Raw genomic sequence first — 17893 nt, 5'->3', positions numbered from 1 at the left:
GCAGGGGAAAAGCCCTGCAACAAAGGACTAACAATTTCATTTGTAAACTAAAATAAAACCCTCAACTTCACCACAGATAGGTCAGATCCTGTCAAGCTATACTTACAACACAAAAGGCAGTAAACAGAAGCATCATCAAGAAAAGTTTCTTGTAGTTTCACCAGCTCTACCACCACAAGGAACACTTCAGTTTTGCATGGCTTATCTATTTCTTCTGTTAAGAACTCATTAACGTGAGAAAAACCACAAAGGCAACATGTGGTCCTACTCTCAACTTCTAAAGTACTTCTGGGGAGTAGAGTGAGCCAAAAGCAGTGCACAAACCTACAGTGATCCAAATGCATTTACCCTGTGGGCCTTTAGACAGTAGGCAGACAGGACCAAATCTTATCGTGTGGGCCAAGAGCACCAATCACCCCTTACTTCTAAGAGTTGTGCAATTCTGTAAAAAGGAGTCTCTCATAATAAAGCAGAAAATTCGATCTGTTATGGCAGTACCACAGAACACCTGACAGACTGCTCTGACAGTATTTTTGAATAGTTTTCTGCTAATGCTTCAACATTGAAGATTAATGTTATGTTTTAGGAGGCTCATCTGTTACCAAGAGTATTGTTTCCAGGCCAGATGACCGAAACGTCCACAAAAAGAAGTTTTTTCACAAAAATTGCATACCTGTCTTTGTCTTGAAGCTTCAGCTGCTCCTTTGGACGGCCAACATCATACGCAAGACCATCATGTAACAAGCAAGCAGCACTGCCAGCAGGGCACTTTCTGGTCTCTCCACTTGAACTTCCTGGTTATAGCACACAGAAAAGTTATAGGACTCAGTTTCTAAACCCTGCTCTATCTGAAGTATCTTGCCATTTTATCTGTAGGTTCTTCTAAAAATAGCTCTAACAACAGGCTACATTATAATGTAAAACTGACAAGACAAAGCCTGGAGTGCTTGTGGTAATTTGTGCTGCCCTGGCTGGGGACAGCAAATTCATCCTTCCTGACAAAGTAGCTGAAGCTAGTTGCTAGTACAGCTGCTGGATACACAAGGCTTTGAAAACTTCTGAAAGCATGCTAAGTATTTTTTTTTTTCCCCACAACCAAGTAACATGCAACTCCTCCCTACAGGAAGGTTTTACCCCCTCCTTTATTTCTTATTAACCATCTAATTCAAAGCAGTCAGCAAAAAGTTTCATACTATGTGAGATGTTTCAAAGAACAGACCTCCCACTAAAACTAGAAGTATTAAACTCTTATAGAGGCACAAAACACATATTTAACTGCAGAGTAAAAAACTGCAGTGGGAGTATACAGCTAAGCTAAGATTTTCGGCAAGTTTCAAATGCATGATTTTGCTGGTTTAATTTCTTATACATATAGCTCACAACAGAGAGGAAAGTGCTAGCTATGCACCAGTACTTAGGTGAGCACCCAAGCAGTATTTTAGATGCACCTCAGGACATTCATTAGGAACTGGGCAACAACCTGGAGTCCAAAGGAATACATTTGGAGCACATGAAGCCCTGTGAACAATATTGGTATTGTTCACTGGAACAATATCTGGTAGCAAACAAACACATACAAGACAAGCTGCACTCTCCCAATTAGAAAAAGTGGCTTAAACTGTACTTGTGCATCCAGAAGGGGCATATGTCTGAACACCTCAATACTTGGAGAGTAGGGAGTTTGAAATAATTATCTAAGTCTTGAAATACTGATCTTTGGACATAGGATAACTTTAATGAAGATAATAGCAAAGAACCGCACTACAAGAACTTTACACACTGACAGGTGACAAAAGCAACCATTCAAACCTATGTCTCTGCAGACATTTATGAACAAAGAATCATCATCAGAATCATCCACCAAGTAATGTCCTGAAACTTGGATGAGAGGATTCAAGTCATGTTTCTTGAGATCTCCATCAAACACATAGCAAGGGACCTAGAACAACAACAAAAAAATTACATGCAAAGCATGCTACACAAGTAGGGGAAAGTTATGAACAGGCATATATGAAGCTCAGTATATGGAAAAGTTTTTTTACTTCTGGAAGCTCAAAGCTAGACAGGCTGATAAAAATGAGGCATCCAAAGTTAGACTCTTTTGCTCCAGCTTTTAGAAGAGTTTTACTATAAACAACCACCCAATGCACAGAAAAGGTTCAAGAGTTATTTAAGCTTCTCAGTTCCACCAACTTCCAACATTTATGCTTTATATACCTATGAAAAAATTAGGTTTATGAAGGTTGTTCAGATTAAGTTAGGGTGGGGGTAGGTAATTAGAGTAAAATTGTCATGTATGTGAAGAGTAACTTCTGCATGGGTAGTACATACATTACCTCTTTCACAGGTTTAAACAAGTCTTTCTTGCAAGCCACAAAGGTCCTCCATTCAAAATAGTGTACACACTCTGTTGCTGTTACAAATTCAGGGGTACCCTATTTAAGTAAGAAAAAATAATGCTTTGAAAAACAGACTTTTTATTTTACATCTGTAGAATAAACATTAAGAAGTTTTTTCAAGAGATTAAGAAAAACAGAATACAGCACAAGGGCATACAGTTTCTTAATGGCACTTGTTAATAGCATGATTGTTATGTAACAGCTTTGTTGGGCAACTCAGGAAGATGCAGGACGCCAAACCCTTCATCTGCATATGTACCAATATCAACATGTGCCACTCCTAATATGCAGCAACTGTACTCCATCTTTTAGAAGTGCTCACTATGCCAACTGATAATGACAGAAGCACCAATCATATCTGCTTACTAGAAAGGAAGACACCAACAGAAATGCATATAAATAGGTTAACACAGTGAGGCAATACATGGTTTATCAGTTGCCTTTTATCCTACAGAAGCCACTGACTAGCAGCCTCTTCTGCTACACAGAAAGAATATCCCTGACCTTAGCTGCTTATTTTTATAGGCTCATGTTATACACATTTGTATATATTTTAAGATGGGGGTTCTACTATGGTTCAGAACCGGATGCTCAACAGAATGTCTCTCAGTGAAAACACAACAATTTTTCACTTTGCCCTCCATCACCTCAGCTAAAAGCAGTTTAGCATGCTTAAACTGATTCCCTCTCTCATTTAACCCTGCCATAAAAGGGGATGAAACAAGCTGTTCCAGACACTATTACAAAATCCTTTTATTATGTCATGAGATGAATAGGTATTAGAACTGAGCTAACCAGAAGCCTGAAGATCAGTACGATCTGATGTTACAACTGAAGTTGAGCAATAATTTTAAATTTAGTTTAAAGAGTCATCTGCTGAAACAGAACAAGAGGCATTTAAGTTTCTGCTGCACTGGCACTTTGTTTGAATTGGCTTGATTTCCAAGATGGGGTGTGCAATAGCATTGTCAGTGCCAACAGCAGCACCAATAAATACTTCTCCCGGATACACAAATATGTGAACTGATCACAGTCTGAACTAAGCTCTCCTACCTGTTACATGTATGAGGTTGAAACTCCCAAAGCACTTTGAAGTCAACTGCATGCACACAGGCCCCTATAAACTTTTTGGGGATCTCCAATCACACTTCAAACACATTCTCACAAACAACTATTTCCTCAGAAGCCCAGCTGGCTCTATAAGCACTGTTAGTTCAACAATGTGCAGACCAAGTCTAAAGTTTACTGTTGTCAACTGTGCTGCCCCATAACAGAGCTCAGTCATTTTCTTCAATACTGCTCTGTTGAACAGTTATACCAGATCAACAGCAGCTAAGGCACAGCCACCAATCAAACAACAGCTTGCACTGTTATGGTACCCTGTACACTCTTGACTCATTCCTCCATATTAAGCTAAAAAAAAACACTACAGTCCCAACCATATAAAAACATTAAAGACAAAGAGCAGCCCATAACCAGAGCTAAGCTGCAGACCTGCAACCATTTTCTACCAGGACTGAATTTTGAAAGCCACAATAAACCATGACCTTAACAGTAAAATAGAACTGGCTCTTTTTTAAGCTATGAAGCTCAGTAATCAGGACATCCAAAAGTACAGCAAGTGTTCCTTAAAAAGCAAGTCAGAACTACTTGTCATTTCGACTGAAGATAACAGCACATTATTTAGACTTACCAGTGTTTTCCCACACAGGAAGTTAATATTGCTTTGCATTTGGTGTTCATGGCCTTGCTGCAAGCAGTTATGTGTAGTGTTGAGCTCCAGAAGATTTTCAGAAACTTTTAGCAAGGCTAAGTCACCTAGGGTTTAAAAATGAGAAGGGAAGGGAGAAAATGATGTTATAATACACCACGTTCATAGAAGCTCAACAGACAGGGTCTAGTTTCAACCACCGAGCAGCACAAGACATACCAGCCCACATGAAGACAGTACAACTAAAGATCTTCGTGGATTTTCTGATTTGGAACATCAGATCCAAGTTAAGATAGAGTTTGACATCTCTAATCACACTTCTACTTTCTTAAAGGTTTTTAGCAAACACTTTTTAAAATAAAAGTACAACAGCAGGTGCTACTACAAACTAGTCACCTCTTTTAGGAACAAGGAAAGCTGTTACCAACTAGTTTCAATCACAATTCACTCCTTCCTCCTACCAGCTTCTATTTATCAGTTCGTCAGCCTTTATATCATTTATAATAATAGCATCAGCACAAGATGAGAGAGAGTCTATCATAAAATGGTTTTGCTTAGAAGGGACCCCTCTGCAATAAGCAGAGACACCTTCAACTAGGTCAATTGCTCAGAGCTCTGTTCAGCCTGACCATGAACATCTTCAGGACAGGGCATCTGCAACCTCTCCGGACAACTTGTTTCAGTGCCTCACCACTATCATAAAGAAATTTATTCCTTATATCTAGTCTGAATCTACCCTCCTTGGGTTTAAAATCATTACCTCTTGTCGTAAACTACAGGCCCAGCTAAGTCTGTCCTCGTTTTCCTTATAAACTCCCTATAGGCACTGGAATGCTGCAATAAGATCTCCCTGGAGCCTTCTCTTCCCCATGCTAACCAACCTCAACTCTCTCACTCTGTCTTCATAGGAGAAGTGCTCCAGCCCTACGAGCACTCTTGTGACCCTCCTCTGGACCTGCTCCAATGGGTCCATGTCCTTCCTATGCTGAGGACCCCAAAACTGGATGCAGTAGTCCAGGCTGGTCTCAGAGGGAAAGGAGGGGCAGAATCACCTCCCTCAACCTTGTGGGTCACATTGCTTTTGATACAGCTGGCTTTCTGGGCTGCAGGTGCACATTGCTGGTTCCACTTAGTCTTTAATCTACTTAATGAAGAACACACTGGTGCCCGTGCATTGGCACTCTCTGCAGACAAACCCAGCACAGATCCACTGCCTCAGTGTAAATCCCCCACATCTCCCAACCCCTTTAGCACAGCTCACATGCTGCATGAAGAGTAGGGTCAGTGCTCTGATAAGCACCAGCTCAGGCCACTGAAATGTTCCTGCTCAAGCCCATTTTGGTTAATATTAAACACCAACAGCTTTTACATCTTATATGTTAACTCCAACTTGTTCTGTTTCTTAGGGTTTTTTTAAGAAGTAGATTTTAATTCTGCAACGAGTTTGGTATGAACTACAGAAAATGCTATAAAGTGTGAGCATGGATCAGCTTCCCCCTTTCCATTTTAGTTTAGGTCTACTCTAAGGAGAAAGCAACTCAAATCTGTCATCATTACAGATAGCAGCTTTGTACCTAGGCCAAATGTTGTTTCACTTTAAAAAACACACTTGTAGGAACTTTGTCCAGCCTGTTACCCTCACTCAAGGCAAGTAAAACTACATTGCACCCATGTAATATAGCCTAGAGAACAGAAGAGGAGCAGAAGTCAACAAACTGGGCAGAAAGATGATACATGTGGTTTGTGCCTTTTTTATTTCCTGTGTCATCAAAAGACCATCTTCAGGTTCTACATCTTACAGCACTGATGCTAGCTAAAGTGCCATGCAGCTCTCTTAAACCTAAGAGCTACATACTGCTTTGAGAGCAAGAGTGTTACGTCTCACATGATTGCTTAGAAGATACTATCCAGGTGTTCTCTTTTCTTCCACAGACTAGCAGAAGGAAGCCAACACTACTTTCTAGGCAAGAGATGCATATAGTAACAATACACACAAGACTTAAAACCTCTCTGGTTATAAATGTATACAGCTAAAGCCTCCATTTAGCAGGACTTATAGCAGCACCATCTGAGAACTTAGTGCTCTGTAAGCACTAACTTATCTCTGTGCTAAAAACACAGTACATTGCGTTAAAGGCACTTGTAAGCTGATTCCAATTTTCTCAGTTACAGTAATATTCAAGAAAAAACAAGTTCAGCCAGTGTATCTTGTTTACTACAGGCCAGCACGTATGCTCTCTTCCCCCCTGCATGCTTACAATTAGTTTGGGAACTTGCTAGAAGTTTTAGTAAGAGTCTCTTCAGCGGCATATGCCTCATCACACCCTTGCTCACCAAGCAAGGAATATTAACTCCCTAATATCAGCTTCCTTCCAGAGCTGCAACTACTTTTACTGTAGCATCAAGCTCCCTCTACAATCATCACTCACGTTACTTCATGACTTCAGAGGTATGTTGCTTCCACAAAGCAACACAAATCAGCTAGTAGTGCTCACAAAAATTAGTACCAAATACTTCACATTACTCAGTTGCACTAAATCAGTATCAAGGCACTGTCCACAACACCTTCTGCTCATTGACCCCATCTGTTTAACTACTTAGCAGGAAAAAGGCAATCATGGAAAATATCTAATGAGTTGTCCAGAAGAAAGTGGCATTTAGGTGGCAGCTATCATTTCATGCCCACTCATCCTACAGTAGCTGGACAAAGTGCACATTTCGCCATCAGGTTAAGAGACACTTTAAGTAATACCTCCATTTTCTAGGAGCAATCCTAGTACATGGCACATGAGTCAGCAGGTATCATGGTAAGTTAAAAAGTTAAATAACGACCATGTCGTTTCCATCCTCATTGATGTTCATGAACTAATTGCCTACCCTTGAAAACTTCTAGGATTAATCAATAAAAGTGCAGAGGAGAGGCCTTTGGCATCTCCATGCACACCCTGATAGGTCACTGGCATACAGTTAAGATTAGCCACAAGTCTTCCCTGGGATACAGACTGATTACTGCCATAGAGCATATGGCCTTAACACCCCTCAAAGCTGGGAGCAACAAACAGTCTTACAGTTGTCACCCCTTGCACAGCTAATATGTCAAAAACAAAACAATTGTTTGCATTGGATTTTTTTTTTTCTGAAAGAATGAAGAAGAGAACGGATTAAGCCCATATTTCATGAAAGCTTACAACTTAATAAAATTTATCACTTGACAAATTGCCCTTCTTCCCCCAAATAAAAGTCCTTCATCTGCCCACAGCTTTTGCATACAGGTAACCTCATGTCATCTGGATTGCTTGAAGACAAGTATGTGGTTTAGCTGGTTTAGGTAACTACACCTCCTTAGACCTGGATTAGAGAGATTCCTCTTTTCTCACTAGGAGTGATTTTTTTTAATATTTTTTAACAAACAAACTTGATAACCCATTAACACGATCTAAACTCAGTGTGATGGTGATGAAGCTCCAAGGCATTTAGAGGCATGAGCAAGAACAAAACTTGGACAATTTGACCAATAGAACAAAGCAAAATTCAATGACAATGTTAACTGCTCACTTTGATTTCTCACGTCATTGTAGGGTAGTTAAAAACATATCCCACTTGAAGAATGTTCATGGCTTAACCTTTGAAAGTCATTTCAAACTGCCTCGGCAAGACCACAGTATATCTGTTGCTAAATCCTCTTCCACTCAGTAGCACTGAGGCACTCAGGAACTCAAGGTTTGCATACAGAGGAATATTTGATACTGCTCAGACATCATCCAGCTCTGTTCTTCCTTTTTCCACAAGAAGTGTGGAACAAAACCTACACAAGCCTCTAGTTCTCACACTTCCATGGGGAGAACAGACTTCCTCAATCTCACTCCACCTGCCACATTCCAGTCTCACCCAAAGCAGCATGTTAGCAGCATCTGAGAGTCTGTTTTTTCTTTTCTAATCCACAGGCAACTGAAGCCTCAACAGCATATGAGCTGAGATTCCCATCAGCAGGAAATAAAAATGTGTTTCATTCCTAAAATGTACAACAAGAATAACAGCATCAAGTGCTCTAACAAGCCATACTTATCAGAGAAGATACTACACTATATGCAGTTGCAGTTTGAATCCAAATGCAATCTAACCAGTCATGCCAGAGAACTCTGGAGCCTGAATATACCTTTATTCATGCACTCAGTAATTCTGTAAGACTGAGTCCCAACATGAAAAGTTCTTTGAAAAACTTTGGATTTAGTCTGTGATCAACCAGTGCATCTCTACTGTTAATAGAGAGGTGTAGGGAGAATGGAAACTGACTGTTTGCTGTGCACTGGCATACAGATGAGAAACACCTTCCTCCTCACCATATTCTGGCAGTTCAAGCTCAGGCAATTCAATGAAGACTCACAGCTTCTTTTAAGAGCTGTCTGCCAAGGGCTGGCAAGATTGGCAAGCATGTTAAATCAGACTTCTGATCTCCAGATACTATGAAGCAGTCTGAAGAGATATTGCTCTTCAGAACACTATTACTTTATTCTATTAGAAGTTACAGTCAGCTATGAGAAAGCCTCTTGAATACTACTCATATATTACTGTTTCCTTAGGCAAAACACAAAACCAACCTTGAAAGCAGCAAACACCCATGAAAATAAATAACATGAACTCATGAAAAAATACTGTTCAGAGCACAAGGTGCTTCTGACTGACAAAATCATGTGTGTGTGTATAAGAATACACCAGTTTCATATTTAGATCAGCATGCACAAGTCCGCCTCTCCTCAGAATACGAAGGACATCTGTGAACTGAAGCCATCACCAGATTTGACAAGTGTAACCACAACCAGAGAACTGCACGGAGTTAACTTCCTGCATGGAACAACTTGAAGACAACACCCCAGACACTTAGCAATACTCCCAAGGTTGCATTACAGAGAATAACCTGCCTCTGAACAAAGACCTGATAATACATCAGGCTAGGCTGAGTATACTTCAGAGCTGCAACTCAAGCTCTATCCTTCTTCAGTATTTACAAAGTTTCAGTATTGTCTTCAGTATTTACAAAGTTGTGCACAGTCCATATCCTGCCATAGGTAGATGCACTTATTCCACCAGAGGTAGACTTGCATACTTTCACACTAGATTATAGTTAACTAGAGTATAAGATACATTTCACTGTCCTAAAAAGTAATTATCTACAATCAGATCATGTTTTACCAAATCTCCCTAGTAAATCTGCAATAAAACGAAGTTTTACACTATTCCAAAATGAGCGGGCGGGGAGGGTAATATTTGCTAACACATCAAACTTTGCAATAGTTATAAGACCATCCATTAACATGGCACTGAACTACCTACAAGACACTTGTTTACTTACCTACAGACTGACGAGTCTTCTTCTTCATGTCATATGCACAGACTGCACTTGTCCTTCCACACTCTTCAATACCAGAACATAAATTTATTTTATAACGCACCTCTTTGTCTGCATCAATTGCTTCCCAAGTGTAACTGAAAAGACAAAAATGCCTGTCAGTTGGTATTTGAGTTGTCTGAATTGCGTATCATCGTCCCTGAAATAACCAAGTGTAAGGGTAAGAGCACCACTAACTTAAATTCCTATTTATGTTCTATATTTGTAAATACCAGAAATAATTGCTATTTTGTTGGGACTAAGAGCAATACAGATTTAACCACTTGTGGAATGCAACACTGAGTCCATTTTCCCCTTTCTTGAACATCTAATTATCTGTTCTTCCCCATCAAACCTCTGTGAAGGCCACCCTGACTAAGGATCATCACCTGTGGTATGTTATCCTTGACAGCCCGATAAATTTCTCAGATGCCTTTGGCAGGCTGGACACTACTGCACATTAGTGTTCTGCCCAATAACAATGGCAGATGCACTAAGTCTAAGTGGAGCAGAGCAGTAGAGCCACCCAGTTTCAGGGTCAAAATTGGGGCTGAGTCTTACAATACTAAGACCAAAAGATGCTAACAGTGCTTATTAGGGCTTAGCTGCACCTTTAGGCATTATATATATATATATATATATATATATATCAAAAGCTGGAAACCAAGCAGAGCTATCCTCAAGACATTCAGTGAAAGATCCCACTATCTAGCTACAGGCATATCAGAAAGCCAGCTGTCTGAAAACTGGAAAAGGAACACAAAGCTCAGGTTAAATATAACTGGGAATAAATCTGAGTAATAGCAGAAAAAAAATCAAATGCAGCACTGTTTAGAGGCAGAGCAAGGATTCCTTCCCCTCACAGTGGGCAGCATGACTGCAATGAAATGTGGTTAGTTGCATGACACAGCACTGCTCAGTTTTGAGGCAGGCTCAGGTCATCTAGTTTAGAGCCAGGAGCTCTTTAGACAGCCTGGCTTACTATCAGGATACTCTGGCCAAGCTCTGCTAAAAAAGCAGAGCTAAAAACTCAATAAATGTTTGCTGTCACCTTGGCTCAGCTTCCCCTCTTCTGGCACTGGCAGCAGCCTGCATCGTCTGAACACTTGATTTTTGCAACCTAACAGATTCCCTAGCTTCCTTTCTATTCCAAGTGGAAACTTCAGTAGGATTAATACAGACTCATCAACACATCAGAAAACTGAGGACACCACAGGGACTTGTCAGGCATTTCTGTTATTGAGAACTCACACAAAATTTAGTGCACCTATCTGACCAAAGGAAGCATTTTGTCATAATGTATAAATCTCAGTTGATAAGAAGCTTCACCCACCAGGTTTGTTTGCCTTAATCTCTAGGTCATATGTGTTGCACCACTCAGCATTATCATACTTCAGATCCCTCAGGAGGGGAAACCACTCCTGCTCAGCTCTGAACTCCAGTCCTTGGATGAGAAAGGGGCAACAACAGTTCAGCTATTTAAACTTTAAATCCTCTGAATTCCTCTCAAACCCAGTGCATCTCATATCTAATCAAAGAGCCAGCAGTAAGATATAACATACTTTTCCATTTTAATTACTGACTACGGGGCTCTTGGATTCTACAGCAGTCATGTTCATTTCAGACTGCTATCGGCTGGAACAAGTTGGGGACAAACACAAGAGCATTCTCTGTGAACTGAAAAAACAAAGAAAATCTTTGAGGCTTTATATCCTAATATAAGAGTCAAAAATAACTTGTCAGGTATTGAGTCATACCCAAAACACCAATAAAAGTATGTATTCAAGGACTGTGTCTCAATCCTAGGCAAATACTTGCCATTATTCTTTCCTCATAAGCAAGCAGGCCTGACCTTTTACAATCATACTGATTAATTCTCTCAGCTAGTCTGTTGTGTTTCCGAAGTGTATAAAGGCAATACCACTGCAGGAAAACGATGAGAATTTAGCTTCAGCACAGAATAACAAAAATTCAGCAATGGAATAAAGCTTCTCAACACACACAAAAAAAAGAAGTTAGAAGAACTTATCTTCAAGGGCTCTGAAAACAGCAAGAAATTAAAACCAAAGCTGGTTTTATATCCAGGAGAACATGAATTTCAATCCAAACCAAAATTCTTCACAATGGGGCCCCAGAAAGTTAGCATTTCTCAAACTGAGAACTGAAAATTTCTCAAGGGTTCTTTTTTTTGACTGGTTTTGGAAGATGACAAAAAGGTAACATATAATACTAAGGCACAAAGTTTTAGATCAAGCTGGAGTGTTCTTCAGTGTGTTGTTGGTTTTTATAGAGACCTTGCAAGTTAAGATCTGTTTGTGAATGGAACAAGAATTTACACAACAGAATTATCACTCAGAGATTAAGGTTTTGCTTTGCCAATTCTCTATTATGAAATAGAGGAAATCGGCATCTTCAAGTCAGTTCACCCACAGGCCAGAAGCAAAAGAGAAACAAGATGAGCAGCTTACAGAACAGAAGCAAAGCAGCCACTGAAGCCAGACCTTCCCTCTGCCCTGTCACAGGCCCCTGGACAGGGAAGGTTGAGGGATCCAGAATGCACAAAAATATGAAATCCAATGTTCAATCATGGTCCAAACCACAACTTCAGAGGCACATAGAAGTGAAAATCAGAGTAGTATTGAAAAATATATAATATTTTTCATAGTAGAAAATCAGCAGTTTCAGAGTAGTATTACTTTCATGGAGTTACAGTGATTTCTATTTTTTTTTTTTTTTTAATGTGTGGGAGGAGCAAGGTGGGATTTATTCATAGTAACAGCAGCCTGGGTGTAGCCTTAGCAGCTGTTCTCAGAGAGATGCAAAGTACTTCCACAGTAAAAGCAAGAATTATTTCTCACACAAGTAAGATTCCTGGCATTAAATCAGTACCTGGGAATAGTTTCAAGTTGCATGTGCTCTACTTTCCAGTAAGATACAAGCTGACCTCTCAACTGCAATCCATAATGGAAACAATCTGTTGGCAATCCCATTGCCCATCCTGACCATGTGTGTCACATGGGACAGCTTGCTCAGCACTCACCTCCACCAGTGGTGATGCCTGATGTAATCACCTCTTTGCCAGGGCCAGACAAAGTTATCTTGTTTGAAAGGCTTAAGCTGTCCGGCTTCAATGTGGTTGAGCTAGTTCAGGGAGTTGTTATATCAACACCTTTAAGAAGCAACAGCTACGATCATGGGGTGGGGTGTGATGCATTCTCTGATCCAGGGGGCTCAGTACAGATGCTACCTCACAGATTAAACCATTCAAACAACCATTTCTGGAGCAGTTCAAGGTCAGGGCTCAAATATGCTGTCTGCCCCGAATAAAACTGTCAAACAGTTATTTTTGCTGAAACCACAATGTAACGCTTGTTTTCTTATAAACCCAACTGTGAGCTATCCCACAATTAGAAGGATGAAACATACACCCAAGTCAACCCCCCCAGGGCAGGCTCCCCTGTCTTCTGCCAGTAGTGCTGGCCCAAGCACCTGACACAAGCTGGACCCAGGGACTGTCCTCTCTCAAAATTAACTCAGCAAAAACAACAGGTGCGTGTGCATGTGTGTGGAGGGGACACTGAGCCTGGCCAGTACCCTGTCTGGCTCACGGTGGTTTCTGGCCATGCACCAGCAGTGGGAGGCACAGAAGGAGGCAGGGCCAGCTCAGACCACTGTCAAAAGCAGTTGTTCAAGCAAGGTCCAAACGACTTACTGGCAATAACCTTGCCTGCAGGTCAACCTTTCCAGCTACCTAGCACTGGTTTTGAGACACTGAAGCAATCTCACGAAAAAGAAAACTAATCTACTTTTCAGTAAGCAGCAACATCAAATGAGAGCCCTGCTTTTTTTAACCAATCAAAGAAGCAATATTAAAAAAAAATAGCACGAGGAAGCGAAAAGCAAGCCTAGTTTACTTTGTGATGAGAAGCTGAGGCAGTGAAGTCAAGCAAGCTGCAAAAGGCTAACTCCTGTCACAAGAAGTGCACCCCAACGCCAGAGCCACTTTGAGGTCTGAGCACTAAGGAACAACTTCAAATCACCAGAACACCAATCTCCAACAATAGTTCAAACTTTTTGTTTCTCAAACTGTTACCCGAGGAATGACTACTGGGAAGAACAGTGCACCCTGCTCCAAACAGCTGTAAAACATAGTCGCAAAGAATCATGTGCTTCCTCTCTGGGGAATGCACTGAAATAACTCATTTTGCTTAGGGGGTGTTATACAGACGACCTGGCAGAGAGACAAGGCAACCTACAACCACAGAGTTGGAAAGCAGATCCACATGTGATTGTGTATCTGCACGAGTTTCTGCCCAGATGCTTCTCAGCTATAAGAACACTGCAGAGATCAAACGAGTATCCAAACCTCTTTACCAGCAGTTTCAACCAGCACAATCTCACGCAGACAAGATCAGGAACAATTTCCAGGATGGCCACTGTAAATTTGAAGCTTGCAGCTCACTTGCCACAGAAATCACTATTAGATATGACTACCATTTTCACACAAATATATATGGTAAAAAAATCTCTGTCAAAGCAAGCTCTCATTACAGAAAATGAATGCTTGAATAGCACAAAGTACATCTATCACTGTGCCTCAAGAGCTTTTTAATTCATCCCTACCCATGCTTAATTCTGCTTTAGCTCATTCATTCCCTTTTCCAACTACCACACACACTTGTGTACCTTCAGGCAAGTTTTCTTGCGTGTGCATCATGCATGGCAGCCTTACAGCTACACCACAAGCTCTTCTGCTTTTTGAATACAGAAGACATTCGGTCTTTCATGCTGCACTCCAAACAACAGCTACTACACCATTTTACAGAATGCCTAAGAAAAGGCAATCTGAAGTTTAAGTACACAAGAGCTATAGGAGGCGGCTCACGTGCTGAGAAATCACATTCAGACATTACAATAGCAGCTTCCCAGGCACGTGAAACAACCATTCATATCAGTATATAAGTCCAGTAATATCTTATTTATGGCATCTCCCACTTAAATATGTCAAAGCAATTAAAAGAGCTGAATGAGTGCACCCAAAGGTCACCTCTCTGTACTCAGTAAGTGTTTCTTCACCAAGGCTGAGCAGAACGTTTGGGGTTTCAAGGGTTTCAAGCAGCACAGATGAGCACTGCTGCGGTTTCACAACAAAGGCGGTAAAGACAGTGTTTTGAATGAACAGAAATGCAGGTACAGTCAGCTGTAGGAGCTGTGTTATTAGAAACTATGCATTTAACATAAAACAGAATTGACTTACAATTCCAAAATTTGAACTCTGAGTAATAGCGATCCTGTGTTGTACAGCAGTTTGATATTCCTCTTACATCCACAATCTACAAATCATTGAAGTTATGCATCAGCTCCTATCCTTGCAAAGGAGCAAAAATATCACCAGTCATTAAATCACCTCTCATTCAGTATGGATTTTCAGGCAAAACAGCCCACAGAGAAGGCAGTTTGTATTTGCTGCTCTACTATCACACTCAAAGCACATTCTATGGTTTTTTTTAGAAAGAAAGTTACACAACAACTTTTGCAGTGTTATGTGGAAGGTGAACCCAAACTATCAAGATTTCTTTTGAAGTAGATGGACTCAAATATCATGTCACAAAATTAACTCTGGAATTACCAGAATTCTTCCTGCATTGTAACATAGAGATATAAGGGGAAAAAGAAAAACTGGGAGAGACCAAACTAGCCAGTAACTTCTTCTATCCAGCCAGTTCCCTGGTTCTTTCCCAGGTACTCATACTGCAGCAATCCTGGAGAAACCTCTACACAGAAGATAAAAAAATAATTCCAACTGCAAGTCACATGACAGCCACAGTCAGCTGTCGGAACACACAAGAACAAAGGAGAATGCGTAACAAAATCAGCGACTGAAGTCATGCCATTAGAAAAAGTTTCAGAAAATGAAAGGTTTTCTTCTTCCCCCAGACCATCCAAGCATACAGCAGTAAGGCTACACAAAACAAACAATGAAAACTTCCAACTCAAGTTTAAGTAGCCTCATGCCACAGTTATTGTGTAAAACAGTTTTGACACCTTTCCTCCTCCCTGCAAAACAGCCTTCCTACTCTTATTTAAAGGAAAGCCGGTGCATCCTCTAATCCCCAGCAATTTTCTTCTTTGCCCACCTTTTGACATTTACACACCAGCACAACAGCTGTAGTTTCACCAGCAAGCAAAACCCAGGACATTGTTTTCTTAACAGCTGTAAAACAAATAAAAACCTTGTTCTAAGCCAGCACCAAAATAGGCTGGTCAGGGACTTGTCCTGACCGACATTGCAACTTTTGGCTGAGAAACCCACCAGTAGTGTGTTTGCACTGTCTGCATCATTCCTCACTTGGTGTAGTTTTTCAGCAATCGTACCAAGAAGAAACTTCACCACTGAACTCCACGAGGACTTCCCACCTATCAGACCATAAGCTCTTATTTTTTCTTTTACTCGTTATGGATAGCTGGACGTAAGTCCTTCAAAGCAGTTTTTCCCCACCATAGCACAAGAGCAAAAAATAAATCATTTTGAAGCAGTACATCTTAAAAGGAAACCTGCTGATTTTGCTATCTACGTGAAAATTATTTTCATTTGCCAGTAACAAAATGAAACCAGCTTAAGTAACTTGCATCCAAAATGAGACTGCATGTGTCTCCATAGCACTCTCAAATATTCCTCTAGTCATAGAAACACAACAAAATCAAGACAGACATTCACAGGACCTAACATTCCTCTTAGAGTAGGAACTGCTTGACAGTCAAATCATTTAGGGAGAGTTTTTTTCAAAAAAAGCAAAAAAACACCACCATCAAAAATCACTCCTCAGAGCAGCTAAATTGTCTCCAGAAGCTACATGACAGTTTCTCATTTCTGTCTCAATTCTGCAATTAGGGCGGTCATCTGACAAAACCACAAAAACAATTTTTGCTACCCATATAGCTTATTCTTGTAATTCAACCAACTTTTTTTCCCCTTTTTCATCATTTAACAATATCATAGCCCAGATTCTGACAGCCTGTTCCCTCCAGAGATCCAGCCTCCGCCCTTAGTGTTACATTCACTCTGCTACACTGGTGCCTTCGCAGTGACATCGATTGAAATAATGGGTTCTTGTATGTACCCTGCGTATTCCGGCTAAATAATTAAGAAATTAAGACTGGCAAGATATTGGCGCTAGATTAAATTCATGGCCGGAATTGGAGCAGAAAAATGTAAAGACATGAATAATGGTGACATCTCCAGGTGCTTAGTCTCCCAAAGGTTTCATAACTCATCTGTAAGTAGCCGAATAGCACATGGTGATATCTTTAGCAAGAAGCCAACTTTCAAGTGACCTCCCTTCCAAATCAACAACACTTTTGTGTTTTTCAGACTGGATTGACCACAGGCGACTTGCACAGAGCAAGTCTAGTCATCCTCTCACCCGCAGATTTCCTGTATCTGCAGAGATCCACGCAGAGAGGTCCCGGAGGGCACCGGCCCCTCAGCCGCCCCTCCGGGCTCCCAGCCCTGCTGCACCTTCGCCACGGACCAGCCTCGGCCTCACGCCCGGGGACACGGCCGCTTCGCCCGCACATCCCCGGCCCCGGTCGCGGAACGGGCGACCAATAGCCCGGGCGGCCGGGCCCACGCTGCCGAGTCCCGGTGCTGCGCTGCCGCGGAGGGCAGGAGCGGCACGGGCACCGAGAGACACCCCCCTCCCCGTACCCCCCAGTAAAGCCCTTCTCCAGCCACCCCATCACATCCCAGCGGCCGCCCACCTGCACAGGTCCTGGAGGGAGTCGGGGAGGGTCGCGGCGGCCGCCCCAGAAGGCGGGAGCAGCGCCAGGAGGGCGCCGAGGAGCAACGAGGCCATGGGCGCCATGGGCCGGGCTGCCCCGGGACGTCAGGCGGTGCCGGCGGCGCGTCATGTGACCGCCACGCGCCCCGCCCCGTCCCGTCATGTGACCACCGCCATGTGCGCGCGCGGCCCTCACGTGATGTGTACCCCCCCATCCCATCCCATCCCATCCCATCCCATCCCATCCCATCCCATCCCATCCCATCCCATTCTATTTGCGGGGCTGCTTCATATCCCCCGCCACGGCCCGTGCCGTGACGCCGCCACAATGGCACACCCCGACACCGCCACTCGCGGCACCCCTGCCCCCGGCGCTGCCCCCTTGCCGCCGGCCCGGCGGGCTGAGGTGCGCGGGGCTCGGCCCGTGAGGCGCACTGCCACTGGGTTGGAGTGTCCTGGAGCGTGTCCTGCGGAGGGCAACAAAGGTTAAGGCACCGGAGCGACTCTTAACGAGGACAGGTTGAGGGAGCTGGACCTGGAGAAAGGACCTCGTCAATGTCCATAAGTATCTTAAGGGGATCCAAGAGGATATTTCCAGGCTCTCCTTAATGGAACC

The 17893-nt window shown here is 42.2% G+C and overlaps 1 protein-coding gene across 1 annotated transcript in view; it reads right to left on the bottom strand.

Annotated features, from left to right (window-relative positions):
• IGF2R (insulin like growth factor 2 receptor) overlaps window positions 1–17385 on the bottom strand; it is a 58306-nt gene extending 40921 nt beyond the window's left edge. Inside the window, exons 1-6 of the mRNA XM_014874148.2 lie at window positions 17258–17385; window positions 9461–9594; window positions 4093–4217; window positions 2337–2435; window positions 1810–1939; window positions 674–794 (exon numbers count right to left, since the gene is read on the bottom strand). Coding sequence (XP_014729634.2) covers window positions 674–794; window positions 1810–1939; window positions 2337–2435; window positions 4093–4217; window positions 9461–9594; window positions 17258–17361 — 713 coding nt within the window. The 5' untranslated portion in view covers window positions 17362–17385. The remainder of the gene's footprint in view (window positions 1–673; window positions 795–1809; window positions 1940–2336; window positions 2436–4092; window positions 4218–9460; window positions 9595–17257) is intronic.
• Window positions 17386–17893: the final 508 nt, after the last annotated feature.

The sequence above is a fragment of the Sturnus vulgaris genome, chromosome 3 (genome assembly GCF_052056855.1).
Source record: "Sturnus vulgaris isolate bStuVul1 chromosome 3, bStuVul1.hap1, whole genome shotgun sequence".
Lineage (NCBI taxonomy): Eukaryota > Metazoa > Chordata > Aves > Passeriformes > Sturnidae > Sturnus > Sturnus vulgaris.
Note: the sequence above shows the minus strand (reverse complement) of the source record. Positions and strands in the feature narration are given on the sequence as shown.